Source organism: Biomphalaria glabrata, chromosome 5, assembly GCF_947242115.1.
Source record: "Biomphalaria glabrata chromosome 5, xgBioGlab47.1, whole genome shotgun sequence".
NCBI classification, from domain to species: domain Eukaryota; kingdom Metazoa; phylum Mollusca; class Gastropoda; family Planorbidae; genus Biomphalaria; species Biomphalaria glabrata.
In genome coordinates, this window is record NC_074715.1 from 36548186 (window position 1) to 36570247 (window position 22062).

Below are 22062 nucleotides of genomic sequence, written 5' to 3' on the forward strand. Positions count from 1 at the left end.
CTTTCAGTATCCACCCGTCCAAACCCCATCTCAATTTAACTTTATTTGACCTGCGTTGGAGAAAAAGTCTTTGCAGATTCCAGGAAAATAATTTTTTGATCTGCTCCAAAACCAAAAGGGGGCGGGGGGAGAACACTTTCCAAGATCTATTTGCTGACTACTTGTTTTACTGACAGACGAGAGCACTTGGCTGTATGCGGCTTCGGAAAGAGACAGCTGGAGATCACAGACCGTGGACTACACATTTAAGGCCAAAAAGAAAATCCATTGTCAAAAAAACACATAGACGGTGAAAAGAAGCCTAAATCAACCAGCGGCAGAAAATGTCTGGGATGGGTTCAAATATGTAGATCGCAGCTGGGGCTCACGGGAAATAACTGCTTCCTTTGTGGACCTTTGAACTCGAAGACAAGCCTTAGTATTAGTATGAAAATATATGAAACTGTATAAGCAATATCAGGAAAAAAAATGTTACGTTGCTGCTTGTGGTATATTAGTGAAATTTTTTTGTTTTTTTTCAAAGCTTATTCTACTTACACTCATTCTGTCTGTCTAAATGTTTGTACACATTATTTCTCCGATACCAATCTCCGATCAAGCGAAATTCTGCACAATTATTTCTTTTTCCTGACAACGCAAGAATGAATTTAAAATTTAACCAATTAGTTAATTAAATATTGGTAATAAATTATTTTATTTGGTATCTCAAACAAGGGAAAGAAATTGTACTTGACTGAAGTGGTGGTATTAGTTGAATTAGTCCCCTTTTTATAGATTGCCGTCTAAGGCTTAGTAAGCACATACATGAAATAGAAACATTAGATAACTCTACAATCTTCCATGTTCATAGACTTTTCACTAGTAGAGTGGTTACCGCGTTGGCTTGAGAAGTCTGAGAAGGCTTTAGCCCACATGTTCGAATTCAGGTCGTTGCCTTTTAAAAAAAAAATATTTGTGGATGTAAATGTGAAGTGCTTTGTTTTATTTAAGTTCGTAGTTGATATATAGCTAGCAATTCTATAGCATGAACAACCTACCTGTATGTCACGTCACCTAGATGATCGGTGGATGCCACTATGCGAGACACCCATGGTCCAATCACTGGAATCATAATAACATCAGACTCATCAAAAAAATGACTATCGACGTCTTCTGTAAGATCAAAAGTGATGAAGCCATCTTTGAAAACCTAATTTGAATATATAGATATCACATGATTTAGATTATTTCTTTCTATATCACATTTTGTATATCTAATAAAGGTCATTATGCTGAGCGTATATAATGGGGCGACTAATTTTGATTCGCTCTACTAGTGTTTGCTGCAAAGTCTTTTGTTATCATTGCCGAAAGTAAAAGAAAAGATGAAGATAAAATCATAAAAGCGAGCACATTTCTCCCGATTTGTATGTGGAGTCTAAGAGATACTTAAAGAGAGCTTGTAGACCTAGAGCAAAAATCGCTTGGCAACCTATTAGTTCGAATCCCGACTGGAGCAGAGTTGTGTTTGCCTAAAGGCATCAATAAAACTTTCTCCTAGATACCCCGCCCTCACACTGATCCATAGTGAGAGCTCCGAGAATGCTGTAAAGTTGCGCTATACAAAACCATTAAAAAAAACAAACTCGTCTTGTTCATTGATTCTTGTTTTGTCGGTTTAAATAAATAATTGTACACAATTTTAGTTTGATCCGAGATTGGGTGTCGGAGAAATAACGTCAACAAACTTTTTACCAGACTGACACAGTGAGTTAATATAAGTTTTGTAATAATTAGATTTATGATATGCTTGTATTTTGATTTATTTTTATGTTCTTTATTAAATCTAAAAATTTCAATTATTAAGGAAAAAATACCATAGACAAACAAAACACAATGACACAAAAAATTCTGTAATCGTATTTCTTTTCTAGAGGCGCTACATTCTTAAATTTAGTTAAAACGATGGGGGGAAAAAATTGAATAGAAAATCTTTGCTCGCTGACATCATTAACCAAACGAAAACACGCCATGTCTCGGTAACAGTGAAGGCTTACATTAATATTCTTTTGAAGGATTTATAGCTTCCAAATTGTCTAGTTTGAAGATTGAAATAACCCTCTGACACGCGATTATATTACCCCAGTTTAATGTCTAGCCCCCACCAGGGGAGAATAAAAAAAAAAACCTCAAGCAACTTGGATGGTATTGCACAGAGTATAATATTGCAGTTTATGAATAAAGAGACGAGCGTATCTTTTCTATTGTTACAGATATCTTCAACCAAAAGAAAAGAAAATGTAGCAGGCCCTCTGATCTTTATTAATAAAGCTTTAAGTGACTAAGACATAGCGTGTTAGAAGTGTGTCAGACCCACCAATCAAACAGTCCAACACACAACCCACACACAGACTTACAGGTGAACGCGTGATTAAATGACTTTGAAAGATTAACTGAGTGTGAAGAGATTAGCTTTTATACGAATTTAAACCCTGCTAAGCCCTTTTAACAAATTAAGAAGCAACTTAACTAAAGATTTATTACAGAGGATGTTTTTCATTTTCAGTTTAGAGAACTGTAACATTAATGAATCTTAAATTTTCTATACAAATATTGCCTACGTACCGGAAGAAATTATAAATAATTTAATGTGTATGGTTGGGACAGATCCCTGGTGTGCCTTAGAACTCGCTGAAAACATTTGGATAATTCCAAACACAAAACGTAAATCTACCGAAATGATTCTCAAACAATTTCCAGTCATACAATAAATGGTAACAAAAACTTCCGAAGTCGTTTTTGTTGAGTTCTTCTCAAACAATATTGAGGTCTTTTAGGAAATTATTTTATTTTATATACGTTTACTAGATGTCGCTAATAATAAAACAAGCCCTTTATTTATTTTTTTTTTTTTGGGGGGGGGGGGGTCTTTTACTCCGTTCTACAGGCATTGACTGACAGTGTGAAAATGTTATTTCTCAGGCACCCATCTCGGATTACGTTGACATTTCGCACAACTATTTCTTTTATCTGACAACATAAGAATCCAAGTTTTTTACAAGGCTTACATCAACTCACGGTGTCTGTCTAGCCAAAAGTTTGTACACGTGATTTCTCCAACACCCAACCTCGGATCAAGCTCAAGTTTTGCACAATTGTTGTTTTTTTTTAAATATATATTTTTTTCATTTTGCTTGTTTAACACTTGGGTAGACGTGAACGAGGAATTAATGTAAAAAGCCGCTTCGCTAGAGAAATATGCTTAATATAGCTAGCAGTTTTCTATAGTTTTTTTATTTGCTGACATTTCAACATAAAACGTAATCCGAGTTATTAAAGTTTACATTGTTTTTTTTAATGTCCTCCTTTTCAAGGTTATGTCCTCCTTTTCGTCCTCCTACGGATGTGCTGGTATCCGGTAACCTTAGTTTTATTTACCTGTGATGTTTGATTTGTTCATAATGAACATTTAATTATTAACATTCAATGTCCACAAATCATAATACCGTATTTTCGCACATATAATCCGGGGGTTAAACAAGCTTTAACAGACAAACACCAGTTGTGTGGGGCCACTGTGGGGTATACCAAGGTGAAGGGGTTTACACATTTTATTTTACTCATAAACATAGCATAACGGAAAATAGGGTCCTATCTGTGGGTCTATATACATCCTCTAGTTCGTTGTGTGGTTGTGAAATGTGCATCTCATTGAAACATGGCTAAATTAACTTATTCCCGACACATCAGTAGAGACTGATGCGTTTCTTTTGTACAGATCAGACAGGACAACATATAGTGGCAAAACAAGAGGAGGAGGACTGGTCATTTATGTCAATAAACAGTACTGCTGTGTCAACAATATCTCAATCAAAACTAAAGTGTGCACGACCGATATTGAACTTCTATGTAACAATCTCAGGCTATATTACCTGCCGAGAGAGTTTACACAATTTTACGCCATACTTGTGTATATACAACCCACAGCCAACACAGAGAAAGCAGCAAAACATTTACTAGAAATTGTACATATCCTTTGGATTATAAGTTCTGATGCTGTCCGACTAGTTATGGGAGATTGCAATCATCTTTGGTTAGCTCAACACTTGTCAACTTATAGTCTTAATTGTCCCACAAGGCACGATAAAACATTGGACATGTGTTATGGCAACATAGAAATGGCCTACACATCTCTATCGTCATTTCCCCTCGGAGAGTCGGACCACACAATGATCCATCTTACACCCACGTACAAACCGGTTTTAAAAACAAAACCCGAAGTACAGTCCATCCAGTCACGGTCTGATGACGCTGTTGTCTGGAGCAGATTGGGGCATGTTTGTAAACAACTGCCGAGACAGATGAACTTAACACAACTGTTAATTCGTACATCCAGTTCTGTGAAAATATAATTATATCAAAGAAGAAAATTAAAAACATTTAGCAATAATAGACCCTGGATGACCAACATTAAAAATTAACATTCTGTCTTCATCGAGAAGTACATAGAAGTCTTATAAGCGCTGGTTAGGAGTGTCTGTGTTTTTTTCGTGTGTGAATGTTGTTCGTATGTGCATGTATATCGTGCATCTATACTGTTATTGTACAGGAGTAGTCAAACTGAATTTCCATTTGTTTGGATCAATAAAGTTATCTTATCTTATCTTATATAAGCTCAAGAAAACAAATAGTAACAATGTGTCAGAGAATCTTTCAAATACCAGTAATAAAATGTGACAGCTTCACGGCAAGTCACGATTTGCACAGGCGGGGTATATAAGGGTGCGTGTTGTGCGATTTTATGTCTTATTTCGTAATTTGTGCGGGGTATACACGTGTGCGGGATACAAGCGCGTAAATACGGTAATGATCCGAAGATGAAGAAAGAGTGTAGTAGTTCACACAATCTTTCTTCTGAACATTATAAAATCTATTCTAAGAAGTACATTGAATTACTCATGTCCAATGCTGGTGAAGTGTTTCACAATTTTTGTACAATACCTCTATTCAAGGCAAACCTTTATGAAGGGTTGGCTGTCACTGATCTCAAAAACGAATCTACCAAAAAAAAGAAAAAAAGTATGAATTCCCGCTGGCTGAATTGATAAATGCATACGTTCAGGCATCTGACTGTGTCAGGATCACGGGTTTGAACCAAATTTGTATCTTTATTATCATTATTTTTTTTTTTTTAATTTTAAGACGTTACGTCCTTTTGTTCGTCTTTCACGCTCAGATATTAAAAACTATAAATGATATTGATCAACTCCGATTTTATGATATTTTGCAAAGCTCTGCTGCAACGTTTTAATTTGTATTTTCTAAAAGCGAACAGTTTAATTTTTGAAATGAAATATAAAATTCGTTTTTTTTTCCCACAAAAATATACTATTTTTGAATAAAAAAATTTCAAACTTTTGAAAAAGCATAGGCCCTACTCAAAGAGTGTATTGGCTAAAAAATGCATATAAAGTTACAAAGAAAGAACTATAAATGACTCTATACAAACAATTTGTTGTTAATTAACCAATTTATTCAAAGTATTTTATCCACACATTTGCTTTAGTTATAAGTCCATAAATGGGATTACTTTTTTTTATCACGCAGCCCTGGCCTGTCGATTTGCCTCTGAGCTATGAATGAAGCCAAGATCTAGATTATTAATGAATAATTGGAAAACATAAATATTAAAGAGAGATTTTAAGATGAAGCTTGATAGAGACGCGATATGATGTTGTTATCAATCAGATTATCCATCATCTTTAGATCTAGATCTAGATTAATCTATCTTTATTTCGATCTAGATTCTGATATAAATAAGTCTTTCATCTGTCAACATTTTCAGTCAATTACTCTATGAGTATTATCTTAAGTAGATGAATGCAGATAGACATATCTAGTTTTTTTTTAGTTAAGTATATGAATTGGTAACATTATCACAGATAATTGAAAAATTGAAAACAACAATTAAAATATCAATATTTAATCATATATCTATTAATAATTTAAATCTGTAGGCCTCTATTAGCAGAATACAAATCAATGTAACCTGTAACTAAGCAATATAGTATTGATGCTCGACCCAGGGCACTTTGACCAAGGAAGACTATTTTGACCAACATGTAAATTGGGGTCCTCCTATGAGTTTGAGTGAAACACAATCTCACTTGTTAATCTAGTTATAAGTCTTTATATGAGATACTGGGTATTATCTTATAGTCATCAGAAAAAAGAATAACTCTTTAAATGTGTTTTTTACCTAACTTATATCAACGCCTTAGTTTGTGTATCACTAATCAAGTGGATTGGATTTATATCTATGTCAAACTTATCTAATGTTCCTTTCAAGTTTTTCTCTTTCGCCACGAAAATAAAAGTATTTTTGCGAAAAGGGATTTACCCGTTTAGCCGATACATCCATATATATTAAAAACGAAAGAAGCGCGAGATGAATGGGATATATAGTACAATTAAAACGGGTTTACCCGATTTGTTAAAGGCATGGGATTATAAAGTTCGAAGATATAAGAAACGAACTTATGTAAAAAAGCTATTGAAACACAAATTTAAAGGTTAATTTTAATAAATAATGAAATCAGTAGACTATATTTCATATTTTTATGTGTCAAAGTAAAAACTATCTGTGCGAAGTGTAGTTCTTAAAAATGGATCTAGAATATAGATCTAGATCCTTTCGAGTTTGTCTCATGTAAACATGGCATAGATCCATGATATAGTAATACTTTCATAGAGTTGGGCAACGTTTTTTTAAGGGTCTTAATTTTGTTTTAAGGATACTATACAATACTATACATACGTCACGGTTCCAGGTAGTATCCAAGGAACATTTATGCCAAGTTTTATCAAGATTGGTCAAAAGGTTTTGATTTCTATTAAGGACATACATACACCCATACATGCATAGGCCTTACTTTCTGCTTTATAGTATAGATAGCCGGTCAAACGTGAAATCCGAAGCGCGGAGAAGTTTCCCTCCCCCTAAGCCTCTTTACTAGATATGTAAGCCTCTTTACACCTGTCTCCTCATGTCTCCTCATAATTCATGGTCGAATGAAAGCGTTAAAACCGGTATCACCACCTCTTCAGTTTCCAACGGTAAAAGATTTGCAAGATTTCTTTACCTTTTGTTGAGCTGCTGACTTTTTAGATTGTGGAAACGAAGGAGACCCGATAAAGGATACACATGAAAAAAAAAATATCAAAGAAAAAAAACTAAGAAAAATATATAAAAATAACAAAGCTTATTTAAAGGGCAAGAACTCCGCCCTTCTTAAAACTTTATCTATCAATAATGTACAAGTTATATCCCTTATTCAATATCAAATTAAATAATTTAATTACCATTAGTTAATTGACAAATTGGTTAATCTTTTATTTATTCGTGTTTTGTTTGGTACTCCAAATACTTGTCTTAAGTATCAACTTGATAGGATAATACGTCATGGAGAACTAGCGCTAACAATTATCAAAGAGGACTAAACCCAACAAAATTAGCCATATCTGTGAATACTGAAGGAATAGTTTCCCTTGTTGGTATCAAACAAAATAAGTAGTTACTAATGATTAATTGACTATTAAGTTACTTTTTTTATTGATTCATGTCTTGTCTATACCAATGAATAATTGTGCTAGTTTCAACTTGAGCCGAGAATGGGTGTGGGAGAAATAACGTGTACACACTTTTACCAGACAGACGTAGGGACAGAATGAGTTGATATAAGCTTTGTAAAAAAAAGCTTATACTAGGTGTAGCTGTATCAATTAGTTTGCATCAGTCATGCCATTAAGTTTGCAATAAATCTAGACCAACATCAAAAAATCTGTGCGATTAGAAATATTTTTACCAATTGTTTTTGTTTAGCGCAATTTCATGCTTTTAATTTTCTCAATGCGCTATGATTCCAATGATCCCATCACTTATCTGGACTATTTTGGAAAAGAAGGGGTCAGGGAGAAAGAAAGGGGTATCTGTGTAAATGTTTCTATGATCGCTTTTTAAATGCATTTTATATAAAGAAAACGTTGTACGATGAATTCGAAATCGAGGACTCAAGCCTCCACAAGCCAACACACTAACCACTGTATAAAAGGGAATAATTCAACGTATTCAACGTATTACAAAATAAGTAATTACCAATTAGTTAATTATCTAAGTGTCGTTTTGTTTTATTGATTCTTGTTTTGTCAGGTACAAGAAATAATAGTGCAAAAGTTCAACTTGATCAGACATTGGGTGTGGGGAAAATAACGTGTACAAAAGTTTTACAAGACATAGTGAGTTAATATAAGCAAATAACTAGTATTTATATCTTTTTTTTATCTATATAGACTAAAGCAAGAAAACTCCATAAATCAGACTCCATTTGGTATCTCAAGCCGTCTGAAGGGCCTGGACTTTTGCAGATGATATAGAAGTATTCGGGAACACAAACAAATGTATACAAGGGATGATGGAGAGCCTCGACAGAGGTGCACTTAAAATCGACCGCGTCCTCATGATAAATCTTAATAAGGCCTTATATAGCCCTATATAACTCTATATATAGCATGCATTTTACAGTTCCGTTGTACAGATAAAAAAATGCTGATAAGAATTGACATATTTAATTGTGCAAAGTAATAAGAGGAATTGGACAAACAGTAACTAATTATAATGAAGTTTTTTTGTCTAATTCTGAAGAAGACATACGCTTATTTTTTTTGTATGTCAGCTTTTAGTTTGTAAGGCATAGAAAGACCGCATCACAAATGAAGAGAGTATAACACAGCAATAGGACGATGGCCTGCTAGGCACTATAAAAAAAGGCATACTTAATCTCTCTCTTTCTCTCTCTCTCTCTCTCTCTCTCTTTCTCTCTCTCCAATCTGTCAATTATAAGTTACAACTTTAATTGAAGCCCCCCCCCCCACATTTATATATAACTAAATTTATGCCCCCCTCATTTATATAGAACTAAATTGAATCCCCCCCCCTTTTATATAGAACTAAATTGAAGGCCTCTCCCCCATTTATGTAGAGCTAAATTTAAAACCTCCCTTCTTTTATTTATATAATAATAAGGCTTGTCTTCGAGTCCGAAGATTAGTGAGGAATGCAGTATTTCCCGTGGATGCGCAGCCCCAGCTGTGACCTACATATTTTGCCACATCCAGGGGGATGGCAGCAGGTAGGGTATAAGCCAGGACGACGGGGGATGGCAGCAGGTAGGGTATAAGCCAGGACGACGGGGAATGGCAGCAGGTAGGGTATAAGCCAGGACGACGGGGAATGGCAGCAGGTAGGGTATAAGCCAGGACGACGGGGAATGGCAGCAGGTAGGGTATAAGCCAGGACGACGGGGGATGGCAGCAGGTAGGGTATAAGCCAGGACGACGGGGAATGGCAGCAGGTAGGGTATAAGCCAGGACGACGGGGGATGGCAGCAGGTAGGGTATAAGCCAGGACGACGGGGGATGGCAGCAGGTAGGGTATAAGCCAGGACGACGGGGAATGGCAGCAGGTAGGGTATAAGCCAGGACGACGGGGAATGGCAGCAGGTAGGGTATAAGCCAGGACGACGGGGGATGGCAGCAGGTAGGGTATAAGCCAGGACGACGGGGAATGGCAGCAGGTAGGGTATAAGCCAGGACGACGGGGAATGGCAGCAGGTAGGGTATAAGCCAGGACGACGGGGAATGGCAGCAGGTAGGGTATAAGCCAGGACGACGGGGAATGGCAGCAGGTAGGGTATAAGCCAGGACGACGGGGGATGGCAGCAGGTAGGGTATAAGCCAGGACGACGGGGAATGGCAGCAGGTAGGGTATAAGCCAGGACGACGGGGAATGGCAGCAGGTAGGGTATAAGCCAGGACGACGGGGAATGGCAGCAGGTAGGGTATAAGCCAGGACGACGGGGGATGGCAGCAGGTAGGGTATAAGCCAGGACGACGGGGAATGGCAGCAGGTAGGGTATAAGCCAGGACGACGGGGGATGGCAGCAGGTAGGGTATAAGCCAGGACGACGGGGAATGGCAGCAGGTAGGGTATAAGCCAGGACGACGGGGGATGGCAGCAGGTAGGGTATAAGCCAGGACGACGGGGGATGGCAGCAGGTAGGGTATAAGCCAGGACGACGGGGAATGGCAGCAGGTAGGGTATAAGCCAGGACGACGGGGAATGGCAGCAGGTAGGGTATAAGCCAGGACGACGGGGGATGGCAGCAGGTAGGGTATAAGCCAGGACGACGGGGAATGGCAGCAGGTAGGGTATAAGCCAGGACGACGGGGGATGGCAGCAGGTAGGGTATAAGCCTTTGGCCAATGAGACAACTGAACGACAGTTCAGTGCGCATACCGCACTACCAGGAAGACGTACAGTCCTACAACTTAGATGACAAGCTTTTGATTCTTCATAAACATTCACAAAAACTAGTAATCTGCTCCACTATTGAAGGATGACATATTCTTAACATTTGTTGACTTGATTGGGAGATTGTGACAAAAATTATTATATCAATTTAGTTCTATATGGATCATTCAAAAAGTTCTACAATACTAGTTATCAGATCTAACGTGGCCATGATGAGTACTTACTTTGTACGAGTCTTGATTACTGCCATAGAAAGGTAAAGGAAAGGGGAGTTGGATGCTTTCAGAGCTTGCTCCAGTCAGTGTCGTATCGCCAAATGAAAATCCGTAAGGATATAGGGCGTGTGCAGCATGGACACAAACCATAAACACAATATGCAGTTTATTTTCCATTCTAACAAATGTCTGCTGTAGATTTAAAAAAAACAACACTTTATTTTGTACAACGCTTACATCAACTCACTTTTTCTATCTGTATCTCTGGCCAAAAGTTTGTACACGTTATTTCTCCGACACCGAATCTCGGATTAACCTGAAATTTCTTTTACCTGACAAAACTAGAATCTAAGTTTTAATTAATTTTTTATTTAATTAACTATTGGTAACAAATTATTTTGTTTGGTATCAAACAATAGAAATAAACTGAACTTGACATAAGTGGTGGTTAAGCTGAATTAGTCCCTTTATAGGTCGCCGCTTTAAAGTAAGTTTGAAACAAACAGGTAACTATAGGTAACTATACAATCCTCTTTTTTTCGTATTAACCTCACTAGCAGAGTGTTTAGAATGTCGGTTTTAGGAGGATTCAGCCATGAGTTCAAATTCAGGTCGTTTCCCTTTTTTTTTTGTTTAGGCTATAAACAGTTTTAAAAAGCGATTCCTCTAATATTCACCCAGGTATCCCTTCCTTTCCCCTCCCCTCCCCCATTTTCTCCAACTGGTCCAAACTGTATAAAATTCTTATGATAGCCATTTAGATCTAGACCTAAGAAGACAATGCGCTAAATGTTCCTCAACATTAATTTATTAAACTCTTGAATGAATAATATGCCTATAATGCGAAAATACCATAGGACGTCTAGTCCTACCATAAGACGTCTAGTCCTACCATAAGACGTCTAGTCCGTTCAAGAGAAATAGTTTCTCTTTCTCTTGCCAAACTTACATTTATTTCTTTTTTTACTTTGGAAAAGTGCAACGGTCAAACTAGAGTTTCCCCCTGTGGTCAACAAGCTAGTAATTCTTTTCTCAGCGATATACATCAACTGTTAAATTTCTATAAAAATCGTTAAAGCCGTTTTCGAGATCCGTGTCAAGGTTCCGGGTTTCACGTAAATACGAGTTAAACAGGTATTGTAAAAATTATAACCCATCTTCCTCTCCCCCCAAAAAAAGATAAATAAATCTAGCAACACTATGTGATAAAACCACATCATTAAATAATGACGTCAATATCAAGGGAATAATTAAAACTTATTTATCTGCTTACATGAGTTAAACATATTTCATATCAATCTACCTGCTCATTTTATATGTTAGAGTGAATAAAATATACAAAACTACATTTTATATCTTTTTTTTATGATTAACCCTTGTTGTTGTCATTCAGATGACCACAGAAATACAAAGATTATCTTTTTGTGTTATTTGTGGAAGAGAAGTGAACACATTTGTGTGTGTATACAATTGGACTATATATCTTCGTATTTCTGTGGTCTCTATATTTTGCCCTACACAACTTTTTTTTTGTTGTATTGTATTAAACAAAAATTTGTCAAAGTAGGCTGGCCAAGCTATATTTCTATATCTAGGAGATTATGGATTATAAAATGTCGTTTTCAGCTTATAGCTTATAGATCTAGCTCTCCACCGAGTAATTTTAATGCATTGCTACAGATACGGCAACACTCCAACAAAAGAGATAATCTAACATGCAGCGAAGATCCAATGGCCAAAACCAAATCCAAATGGATTAAATCTAATTGATCTAATTTATTTGTAAAGGATCAATCTCTTATTTAAGATCCTTAAGTAGAAAACATTTCCGTGAAAAAAAAACAACCCTCCTTTAGTTGAGTGTTTCATGGTGGTAGTGTCAATTTTGCATTTCACGCGATAATATGAAAAACTACTTATTAATTGTTGTTTCAAATTATGTCCAACATATATGCGTACTAAATAGATGTTTTCTCTTTTTTAAAAAAAAACAAGGTTACAAAAGACAGTTTGTGTGGAAACACAAACTCAAAATCGGCCCCCGAAGTAAAATGTTTTACATAATTCGGATAATCCTTCAGAGTTGAAGATAGTTTACTTCGTAGTCCAAACCTCCCGCAGGACGACGGGGGATGGGAGCAGGCAGGGTTTGAACCTTCGATCGTCGATAAATCCAAACGACAGTCCAGCGCGCAAACCGCACGATCAGTGGTCCACCCAGGTAGGCTTCAATATTTTCAGAAAGAACATCCGAATGAAATTATATCAAAGACAAATGAGAGATAAGAATGGAGAAAGAAGGTTAACAGATCTTGTGTAGTGCCCCAACCGTCCCGCAGATCAAAGGATACGTGAAAGTGAATGTAAAGTTAGATGTGAACCTGGCCTAACTAGTTTGTGGTCTATAGGGCAGATGATGTAAAGTTCATCTGTCGTTGTGGCCTACGGTTAACGAGGGTGTCATGTAGCCAGCACAACGACCAACCGCCTTTGCTTTTCCCCAACTAATGTCAGGTACCCATTAGAGCTGGGTAGACACAGAAGTTGAAAATCCCAGTCTTCACCAGGATTCGAACCCGGGACCCTCGGTTCGAACTAAATAAGTTAATTTCTTTGAAAAGGCTCAATCTCATTTTCGAATTCTAAAAAAAAAAAAAAAAAAAAAATTCCGCTATATAGAAAAAATGTTCACGAAAATGATGTTTATAAGAATACTATTCGTCTTAAATTAGGTTTAACATATAATGCATACTAATTAGCTTTTTCTTATAAAAAACTTCTTGCATAATTGATTTTTAAAAATTAGAATTTTCGCTTTCAGGAAAAAAAAAAGTAGCCGTTGCATCAGAACTTTAAATGGTCTAAAATATTTTGAAGTCGGATTTTCAATATCTCTTCTAGTTTACGAGATCTAAACGGGACGGACGGACAGACGGACAGACATTTCGCACAAAACTAATAGCGTCTTTTCCCCTTTCGGGGGCCGCTAAAAACAACATTTTTTGTGTGTGTAAATGTAGAAACTAATGTGACAGAACTTACTTAACTTAGCATTAAAAATGCAAAACCCTTTTTTTTACAAAAGAAATCTAAAATCATTTGCATAAATGTGTTCAAAACATCGTTGATAGTCTACCCCCATACTAATCAGCCTCCCGTGTTTGTTACTATTAATAGTGAATAGTTGTAAAAGTGGTGTATATTTATGAATAAACTGCTTGCATAAGTGATTTTAAAAATTAGATTTTTCGCTTTGAGAAAAAAAAGTAGCCGCTGCATCAGAACTTTGAATGGTCTAAAATATTATGATGTCGGATGTTTACTATCTTTTCTAGTTTACGAGATCTAAACGGGACGGACGGACGGACAGACACTCCATACAAACACAAAACTAAAAGCGTCTTTTCCCCTTTCGGAGGCCGGTTAACATGTAAAAAGCCAAGTGTTAGAAGATATGAAGAGCCAGTATAAAATACATCATCATGAAATACCTCCATGGATGAACTAAGACGTCCACCAAGGCATTGCAGTTTATCAAAAGAACTAGATATACATCAAATCACAACATAAAACTAATATTTCTTCTTCTTCTTCGTTCTCATTTTTATGTTGGAGCGTTCAGATGACTAGACTAATATATGAGATGAACTGTGCAGCTCTCCATATAGTTTTCTTTCTATTGGGGTGTTTTTGGGTCAGTGTCTTGTACGGGCCTCTTGGTAAAGAGAGCAGTTTTGGAGGACATGGTCATCACTCTCTGGTGACACTCCACATGGGCAAATTTCACTTGTTCCTATTTTGAGCTTCCGATACATATGTTGTCTCATTCTGTTGTGTCCGGTCCTGAGTCAAAAGATTAGACGTTGATCTTGTCGGGATAGCTTATAAAAGGCGTCATCTTTCTTGTGATTTGGATGAGAGCTTGTCCATTTTTCATTTATTTTATTTACTATTAGTTTCTTCATTTCTTCTGGATAGAGTGCAATGTTTAATTGAAAACAAAATTATTTTTAAACTTTGATGATAGAATATGAATCCTTTATATGCGAATCTCAAAACTCAAGATAGCAGCGAGAAACGAGAACACAGACTAAATAGATACATGAAAATTCTCGCAACTAAGTACTCAAAAGTAACACGATAGCATCGCACGAAAGTAGAGACACTCTCGGACAGACGACTATAAAGTAAATTAACAACAATACATACACAACTAAAACATGTAACCAGCAGAGATGCAACAATAGCATTTAAACACTCAAACATAAGTCATAAAATAATGATAGAAAATAACGGCACATTTCTTATTCTGCACAGAAGTAATATTTCTTTCCACGTATGAAGACCTGTAAGAATCATCGAATAAGTAAAGTTAAAGTCAGTAATTAACAAAAACAATCAAGTGACATGGGTACAATTGCACCCCCCCCACCCCACTCGGCCGACGAATTTTAATAGAAAAATCACACAATTTGTATACGAATTTATTAATAATATGTACTAATTATTTTATCTTTCAACCATTTTAGATAATTTTGCACTTCCTCTCTAGTATGTTACTGATTTGGTGGGATGGGAAGGTGGCGATGGCTCAATCCCGCCCCCCTCCCCCCACCATAAAATTTCGAGTGGGGGAGGTGGTTAAATTTATTTGTAGAAATCACAGCTTATTAAGAGAATCCATTAAATATCTATATAATTAAAAGTTGTTATGGATATTTTTACCGATCTTTATATTATGTCGTTCCCCTGTTAGCCGATTGGGTGGGGAGGTGGTGGCGAGTACATCTACTGCGGTCCTACTTTTATTTAAAAATCATAGTTTGTGGACAAAATTAGTTGAACTACTATATCATTTTTATATTATGTCGCTACACTTCTGATATGTTAGCCGATTCGGTCAGGTGGGGTGGGGCGATAGCTGCTACGGCCCTCCCTACTCTAGCCCTCTGAGTGGGGGGAGAGCGGTTTTATTTTTATGGAAAAATCATAGTTTGTGAACTTCGTTTCTGCAGTGAAGAATGCAAGAAAACGCTTTTGGCTTCGGGGCTTCTAGAATATATATATATATCTTTACGCGCGTTTATGCTTACTGTTAGGGTTTACTGGGCGTTTGGGTTGGGGTTTGGAAAAAAATCGCCCCCTCCCCAACTTCAAAGTTCTAGATCCGCTAATAATTTTTTCTATCTATCTATCTATCTATCTATCTCTCTATCTCTCTCTCTCTCTCTCTCTCTATATATATATATATATATATATATATATATATATATATCATTATCTATCTATCTATCTATCTATCTATCTATCTATCTATCTATCTATCTATCTATCTATCTATCTATCTATCTATCTATCTATCTATCTCTCTCTCTCTCTCTCTCTCTCTCTCTCTATATATATATATATATATATATATATATCATTATCTATCTATGTATCTATCTATCTATGTATCTATCTATCTATCTATCTATCTATCTATCTATCTATCTATCTATCTATCTATCTATCTTTTCCGAATATTTTCCGAAATTAATGTCTCCTCATGACAATATAGTATTGGCCAAGATTTCAAAATTCTAAAACAAATTTTGTCTACAAACTCTTAGATATATCCTAAATAATTTAATTAATTTCTACTTTAAAAAAAATTTTTTAATATTAAGTATAGATAAATTATATGTACAAAGAATTATTATTGAGTATAAATTTGTATTATTTACAGAAATTTACGGAAATGAGATGAAAGCAAGAAATATTTATTGTGGAGAAAAAAAAAAGAACGAACTGAATGAAAACATCCTAATGATAGGTATAGAAATACATTATTCACAAAAATAGCAATAAGCATTTGGGTGGGATACAATAGTACTACTATCAATGAGTAATCAATTATAAACTTGTGAAAAAAAAATGTTATACCTGTGTTTAATAGCCCTTAACAGTGTCTTAATAATAATATAAAAAAGCAACAACAAAAACATAATATAGTTAAATAACAACAACTTAAGTTATAGCTGGTTAAAAAAAACACTCGAAAGATTATTACACTAACTGTATGAAAATGTTTTCCTACTAAGCAGCGCTGTCTCCTGTGGGGCCGAAGTCTAGAATGTCAGGTTAAATGGTTTCCATTCAAAAAGACCACCCTACCAGCAATAAACTGATGCGACTGGAGTTTAGAACACGCAGCACCATGCGATCAGGTTCCAGGCGTAAGGGTGATTGACGGGCGGTAGGCGGCCCTTTGAAATCGGCATGCTTAGAAAAACAGTGGAGAATGCGGGATACCTTTGCACTCAACCGTCGAGTAAGTGCATGTTTGTGGAAGTAGGGCCTCAGTTGTCTTTGTATATCCTTATTCCATTCATACACAATAATCAGAAGAAGATAAGGCTTTCGAGTCTGTTCATATATATAATTAGCACTTCCTTTGCTGAGTCCACTCAATTCTAATGGGTACCTGGCTTTACTTGGGAGTAAAGGCGGTTGGTCGTTGTGCTGGCCACATGATACCTTGCTTGTTAACAGTTGGCGATAGAAAACAGATGCCCTTAATATCATCTGCCCTATAGATTGCAAGGTCTGAAAAGAGAACTTTATTTTTAGGGCGCTCGGTGGCTGAGTGGTTAAACACTTGAAGTCCTGGGTTCGAATCTCAGTGAAGAGTTATGAATTTTGGTATTTTTAAGACGCCCCTGAGTCCAAACTCTAATGGATACCTGACTTTAGTTGGGGAAAGTAAAGGTGATTGGTCGTTGTGCTGGCCACATGACACGCTGCTCGTTAACCATTGGCCAAAGAAAACAGATGCCCTATACATCGAAAGGTCTGAAAAGAGAACTTTACTTTTTACTTTTTGTTTTGCTTTACATTTGGATGCTGTGAGTGTCAATCTCCCACTTCTTTCAATTTATAGAAGACGGCAAAACAAACTGACAGAAGCTTTTCGTATTGTTATAATAAGAGTGGAGACGATAGGCCTAAACGTATTCAAACAGCGCAACACTATTTCCTTGTTTCTCTGTCAGTATGTTTTGTTGTCTTTTGTACGAGAAGTTTAGTGTGCAGATCATAACAAGATGTTCAAGAAAACTTTTAAGTTTAAACATATATTAAAATATGTAGATGTAGAATTCTTTCTTTATGACTCCAAATTCGCAGTTTAAAGTGATTTCTCGATTTAATACAGAATCGTAAATGTAAACAAGGTTAAAAAGACAGTTTGTGTAGAAACATAAACTAAAAATCGGCCCCCGAAGTGGTCCAATAAGGTAGGTAAAAAGGCAGGTTTCAATATTTTCAAAAAGAATATCACAAATTATGAACTATAAACCATCAACAACTACAACCCTATCTCCGTCAATCCAAAAGGAAGAGACTTGCTCGTGTCGTGTTGCCGATACTGTTGTAGTGTTAGTTCGACTAACGACTTGTGCCACAGGATTCGGAGATTTATGAATGTCATTATTATTACATCGTTAAAATTCACATGTATTCAACGAACGGTTAGTTATGAAGATAAAGTTAAATCCTAAGTGTCATTTACAAAGACGGCATCACGAATGAAGAGACTAGAAACAGGATTAATACAGCAATTGGTCCCAAAGATGACCTGCTAAACACTGTCACAAAAGTAAACTCAAACTCTATGGCCACTTCACCAGCTCCTCAGGACTAGCAAAGACCTTCCTTCAGGGAACAGTACCGGGAAGAAGATGAAGAGGAAGACACAGAAAGCCATGGGAAGACAACATCAAAGAATGGACAGGCCTGCCAGTGAATACAATTCTGTCAAAGACAAAGGACAGAGAGGAGTGTAGAAAGACGGTTGACAGATCTTGTGTGGTACCCCAACGAAACAATAGACCATGGTGAAGGTGATAAATACCAAGCGCTGATCTACATCGTTGTGTCGTGGCCACACATCTTGAAGATGCTTAATATTGATCTAGAGAGATTTCCTAGCAGTGCTAATTTGACAAAGCTTATAATAACTCACTCCATCTTCTTGACTGGTACAATTTTTTTGTACACGTTATTTTACACCTCTTCCATTCTCGGATCAAGTGGATATTTTGTACAGTTATTGAAATAGTGCAATCATTGAAATAGTGCAATCTTTTAAATACCTTGGTACTATCCTAGACAATAAACTAAATTTTACTGCAAATAATGATTATATCAGCAAAAAAGGGCAGCAAAGATTACGATTACTGAGAAAACTGTCCTCGATTAATGTTAGCGAAAAGGCCTTGGCTATGTTTTATCACGCTCACATCTGCAATATTTTAAGTTTTAGTATCACTGTCTGGTATAGCAATCTGAGCACTAAAAATAAAAATAAACTTCATAGAATCTTAAATGCTGCTGGTAAAGTCATAGGCAAAAAAAAACAAACCCCATTTGGGCAGATATTTGAGACAAACATCTATTTAAAAAAAAAGCTAAAAAGATTCTAGAAATAAAAATCATCCTTTGGGTCAGGATTTTGTGATTTTACCATCACACAAGAGATACAAGACACACGATAGATAGCAAAGACAAACAGACACAAACACTCTTTTGTTCCCCTGGCAATCAAATCACATAGGAACAATCTGATATAAACTTATCATATGTAAATTATGAGTGAGTCTGGTGTAAACACTGGCGGATCCAGGGGGGGGGTGGTAGGGGCGATCGCCCCCCCCCCCACTCGGCCGACCCCCCCCCCCCGAAAGGGGGGGGGCGGACGAACTTTAGTATAGGATTCACACAATTTGTATACGAATTTATTACTTATGTTAAAAATATATACTAATTATTTATATTTCAAAATATTTTTAGATTATTTCGCCCCCCCCCCTCTAGTATGTTGGCCGATTTGGTGGGGTCGGGAGGGGGCGATGGTATCAATCCCGCCCCCCCCCCCTACACTTTCGAGTGGGGGGGGGCGGTCCAATTTATTGGTAGAAATCACAGCCTGCTAACAAATCAATTAAATATCTATATCCTTGTAACTTGTTATTGATATTTTAACCGATCTTTATATTATGTTGTTCCCTATTTGCCGATTGGTGGGGGAGGGGGACGAATACCTCTTCTGCCCTTCCCACCTAAACCCTTTGAGTGAGGGGGGGGGGGCAGTCCGTTTTTATGGAGAAATCATAGTTGTGAACAAAATTAGTTGAATTAATATATACATTTTATATTATGTCGCTCCCTTTCTGGTATTTTGGCCGATTCGGTGGTGTGATGGGGGGGGGGGGGCGATTGCATGTACTGCCCTCCCCACTCTAGTCCTCTGAGTGCTGGGGGGGGGGGCGGTCCTATTTTTGTGGAGAATCATGTTTTGTGAATACAATTAGTTGAATATCTATATAATATAAACTACGTATTGATATGTGACCCATTGTAAATATGTCGTACCACACTCTAATCTCAAATTGTATCATTAGTAAATTTAAATGAAAAAGGGTTGTACCAGGTGGGAGGGGCGATACATGCAATCGCATTTCCCCCATCGGACAAATCAATACTTTTTCTTTTTGTATTATAGTTAAGAAATTACAAAATTAAAAAAATCTGTCACTAATATAAATTATAAATTATAAATTATAGAAATTAAATTCTTATATCGAGTCGCCCCACCCCTATTCTTTAATGCCAAATGCAATTTTTAGCAGAAATTATTAAAGGAGCTAGGATTAATCGTTTTCCCTCTACCGCCATTCCCATTTCCAGACAGAGTTTTTTGTAATTTCACATGAAGTTATCATAAGTATTTTAAGAAAGATTTTGCATTAGAAAAGTTAGAATTCAAACGAAATTTTTCAGTATAAGAGTCATGATTGAGATGAGTTCTAAACTCAAATAACATTTTCATAGTCACCTTTTCCCAACCTTTACTCAATCTGATATTTTTCTAGCTAAATAAATTTGGGACTATAACTCACAATTTATACCAGAGTTTTCTTGAATACTATTTATCGAATAAGTTTTTTTTCGGCGGCGTTCCTCAAAGCATAAATCTAAATACGTGGGGTATCCTATCTTTTCAAGGAACAAATCGGTTTTATTTGCAATGTATTATGGGCCTATAAATTCAAATTAGAATATTTTTCAAGTACAACATTATTCGAAAGGTCGTTTATTAATAGTATGAATAATGAGCTTCAGGTCAGGAGAATGCGTTTCTGCAGTGAAGAATGCAAGAAAACACTTTTGGCGTCGGGGCTTCGCCCCGAACTTCATTTATGGGTAATGAGTTGTAGATGTCAGGAGAATGCGTTTCTGCAGTGAAAAAAGCAAGAAAACGCTTTTGGTTAACTATTTAATAAATCAATTTAGTGGTAATTCTTTTTACATTTTCTTCTATATAGAAAAGGGAGTTCATGAATGATTTGCGGTTCTTTCCCTAGATAAGCTTTCAGAAAAAATATTTTTATATTTATAGTGTTATTGAATGATTATCAAATTGATCTAATTGTTTTGTAAAGGGCCAGTCTTTCATTCAATGCCTCAACAGATATTGCTTCTCCCTAATAATTTTTTTCTCTTTATTAGGATGAATCAGTTATGTTTATTCTTCATGGTAGGTCACGTGAATAATACGAAACCTCTTATTAATTGTTGTTTTAAATTTTATTAAGCTTATATGCATACTAAATGGATTTTTTTCTCTTTAGAAAAAAAAGTGAAATTTTTTTTGTAAAAGTAGGTAAATAGTAAGACAGAACTTATTTAATTTAGCAATATGATTGTCCAAAAAAAATAATTCTTTTTGACAAAAAATCTAAAACTGTTTGCATAAATCTGTTAATGATATGGCAAAGCAATGATCACTTTACCAAGTAGCCTCCTGTGTATTTTTTACTATGAATAGTGAATAGTTTGTAAAAATGGTCTATTTTTATGAAAAAAAAAAACCTGCTTGCATAGTTTATTTTAAAAATTAATTTTTTCTCTTTCAAAAAAGAAAAACGTAGCCAATGCATCAAGACTTTGAAAGGTCTAAAATATCAAATTTTCAATATCTTTTTTAGTTTACGAGATCTAAACGGCACGTACGGACGAACAGACAGGCCACACAAAACTAAAAGCGGCTATTCCCCATTAATGGGCCGCTAAAAATTTAGGAATAAAAACAATAGTAGAATAAGTCATGTTTATCAATAATAAGTGGAATGATTTTGTGGTGAATTTACAAAAGGTTCTCGACCCGCCATTGTCTTGTACTGGACAGAAGTATTAAATCCCAATATTTGCACCATAACTTTGAACAGAAACATTGGTGTCTACTACATTGTCAGGCATAGTATGATGTCTTGGGTAACTTTGTAATCGATTTTCTAAGGAGTGTCTTCTCAAAGGCATAGCGCGATATCAAAGTCTTTTAAAGCCAGGACATAAGAAGAACCATGTTTTGTTTTGTTTTTTGCTATGGCTATCAAGAAAGAGTCTAATTACTGTTAAAACTATAAAACTATGCTACACAACCCAGGCTTATAAAAA

The 22062-nt window shown here is 36.1% G+C and overlaps 1 protein-coding gene across 8 annotated transcripts in view; it reads right to left on the reverse strand.

Moving 5' to 3' along the window:
- Nucleotides 1-16762, reverse strand: part of LOC106060039 (mucin-17-like) — a 32907-nt gene extending 16145 nt beyond the window's left edge. For 5 of the 8 annotated variants that reach the window (XR_008778100.1, XR_008778099.1, XM_013217839.2 and 2 more), the window contains exons 1-3: nt 16622-16751; nt 10573-10755; nt 1038-1189 (exon numbers count right to left, since the gene is read on the reverse strand). Coding sequence is in view for 6 of the 8 variants with exons in the window: in XM_013217839.2 (XP_013073293.2) it covers nt 1038-1189; nt 10573-10740 (320 nt within the window). In the remaining 2 variants the exon portion in view is untranslated. Of the gene's footprint in view, nt 1-1037; nt 1190-10572; nt 10756-16488 lie in introns of all 8 variants that reach the window. The other 3 variants (XM_013217804.2, XM_013217789.2, XM_056030498.1) reach the window with 3 other exon arrangements.
- Between the last annotated feature and the right edge of the window lie 5300 nt (nt 16763-22062).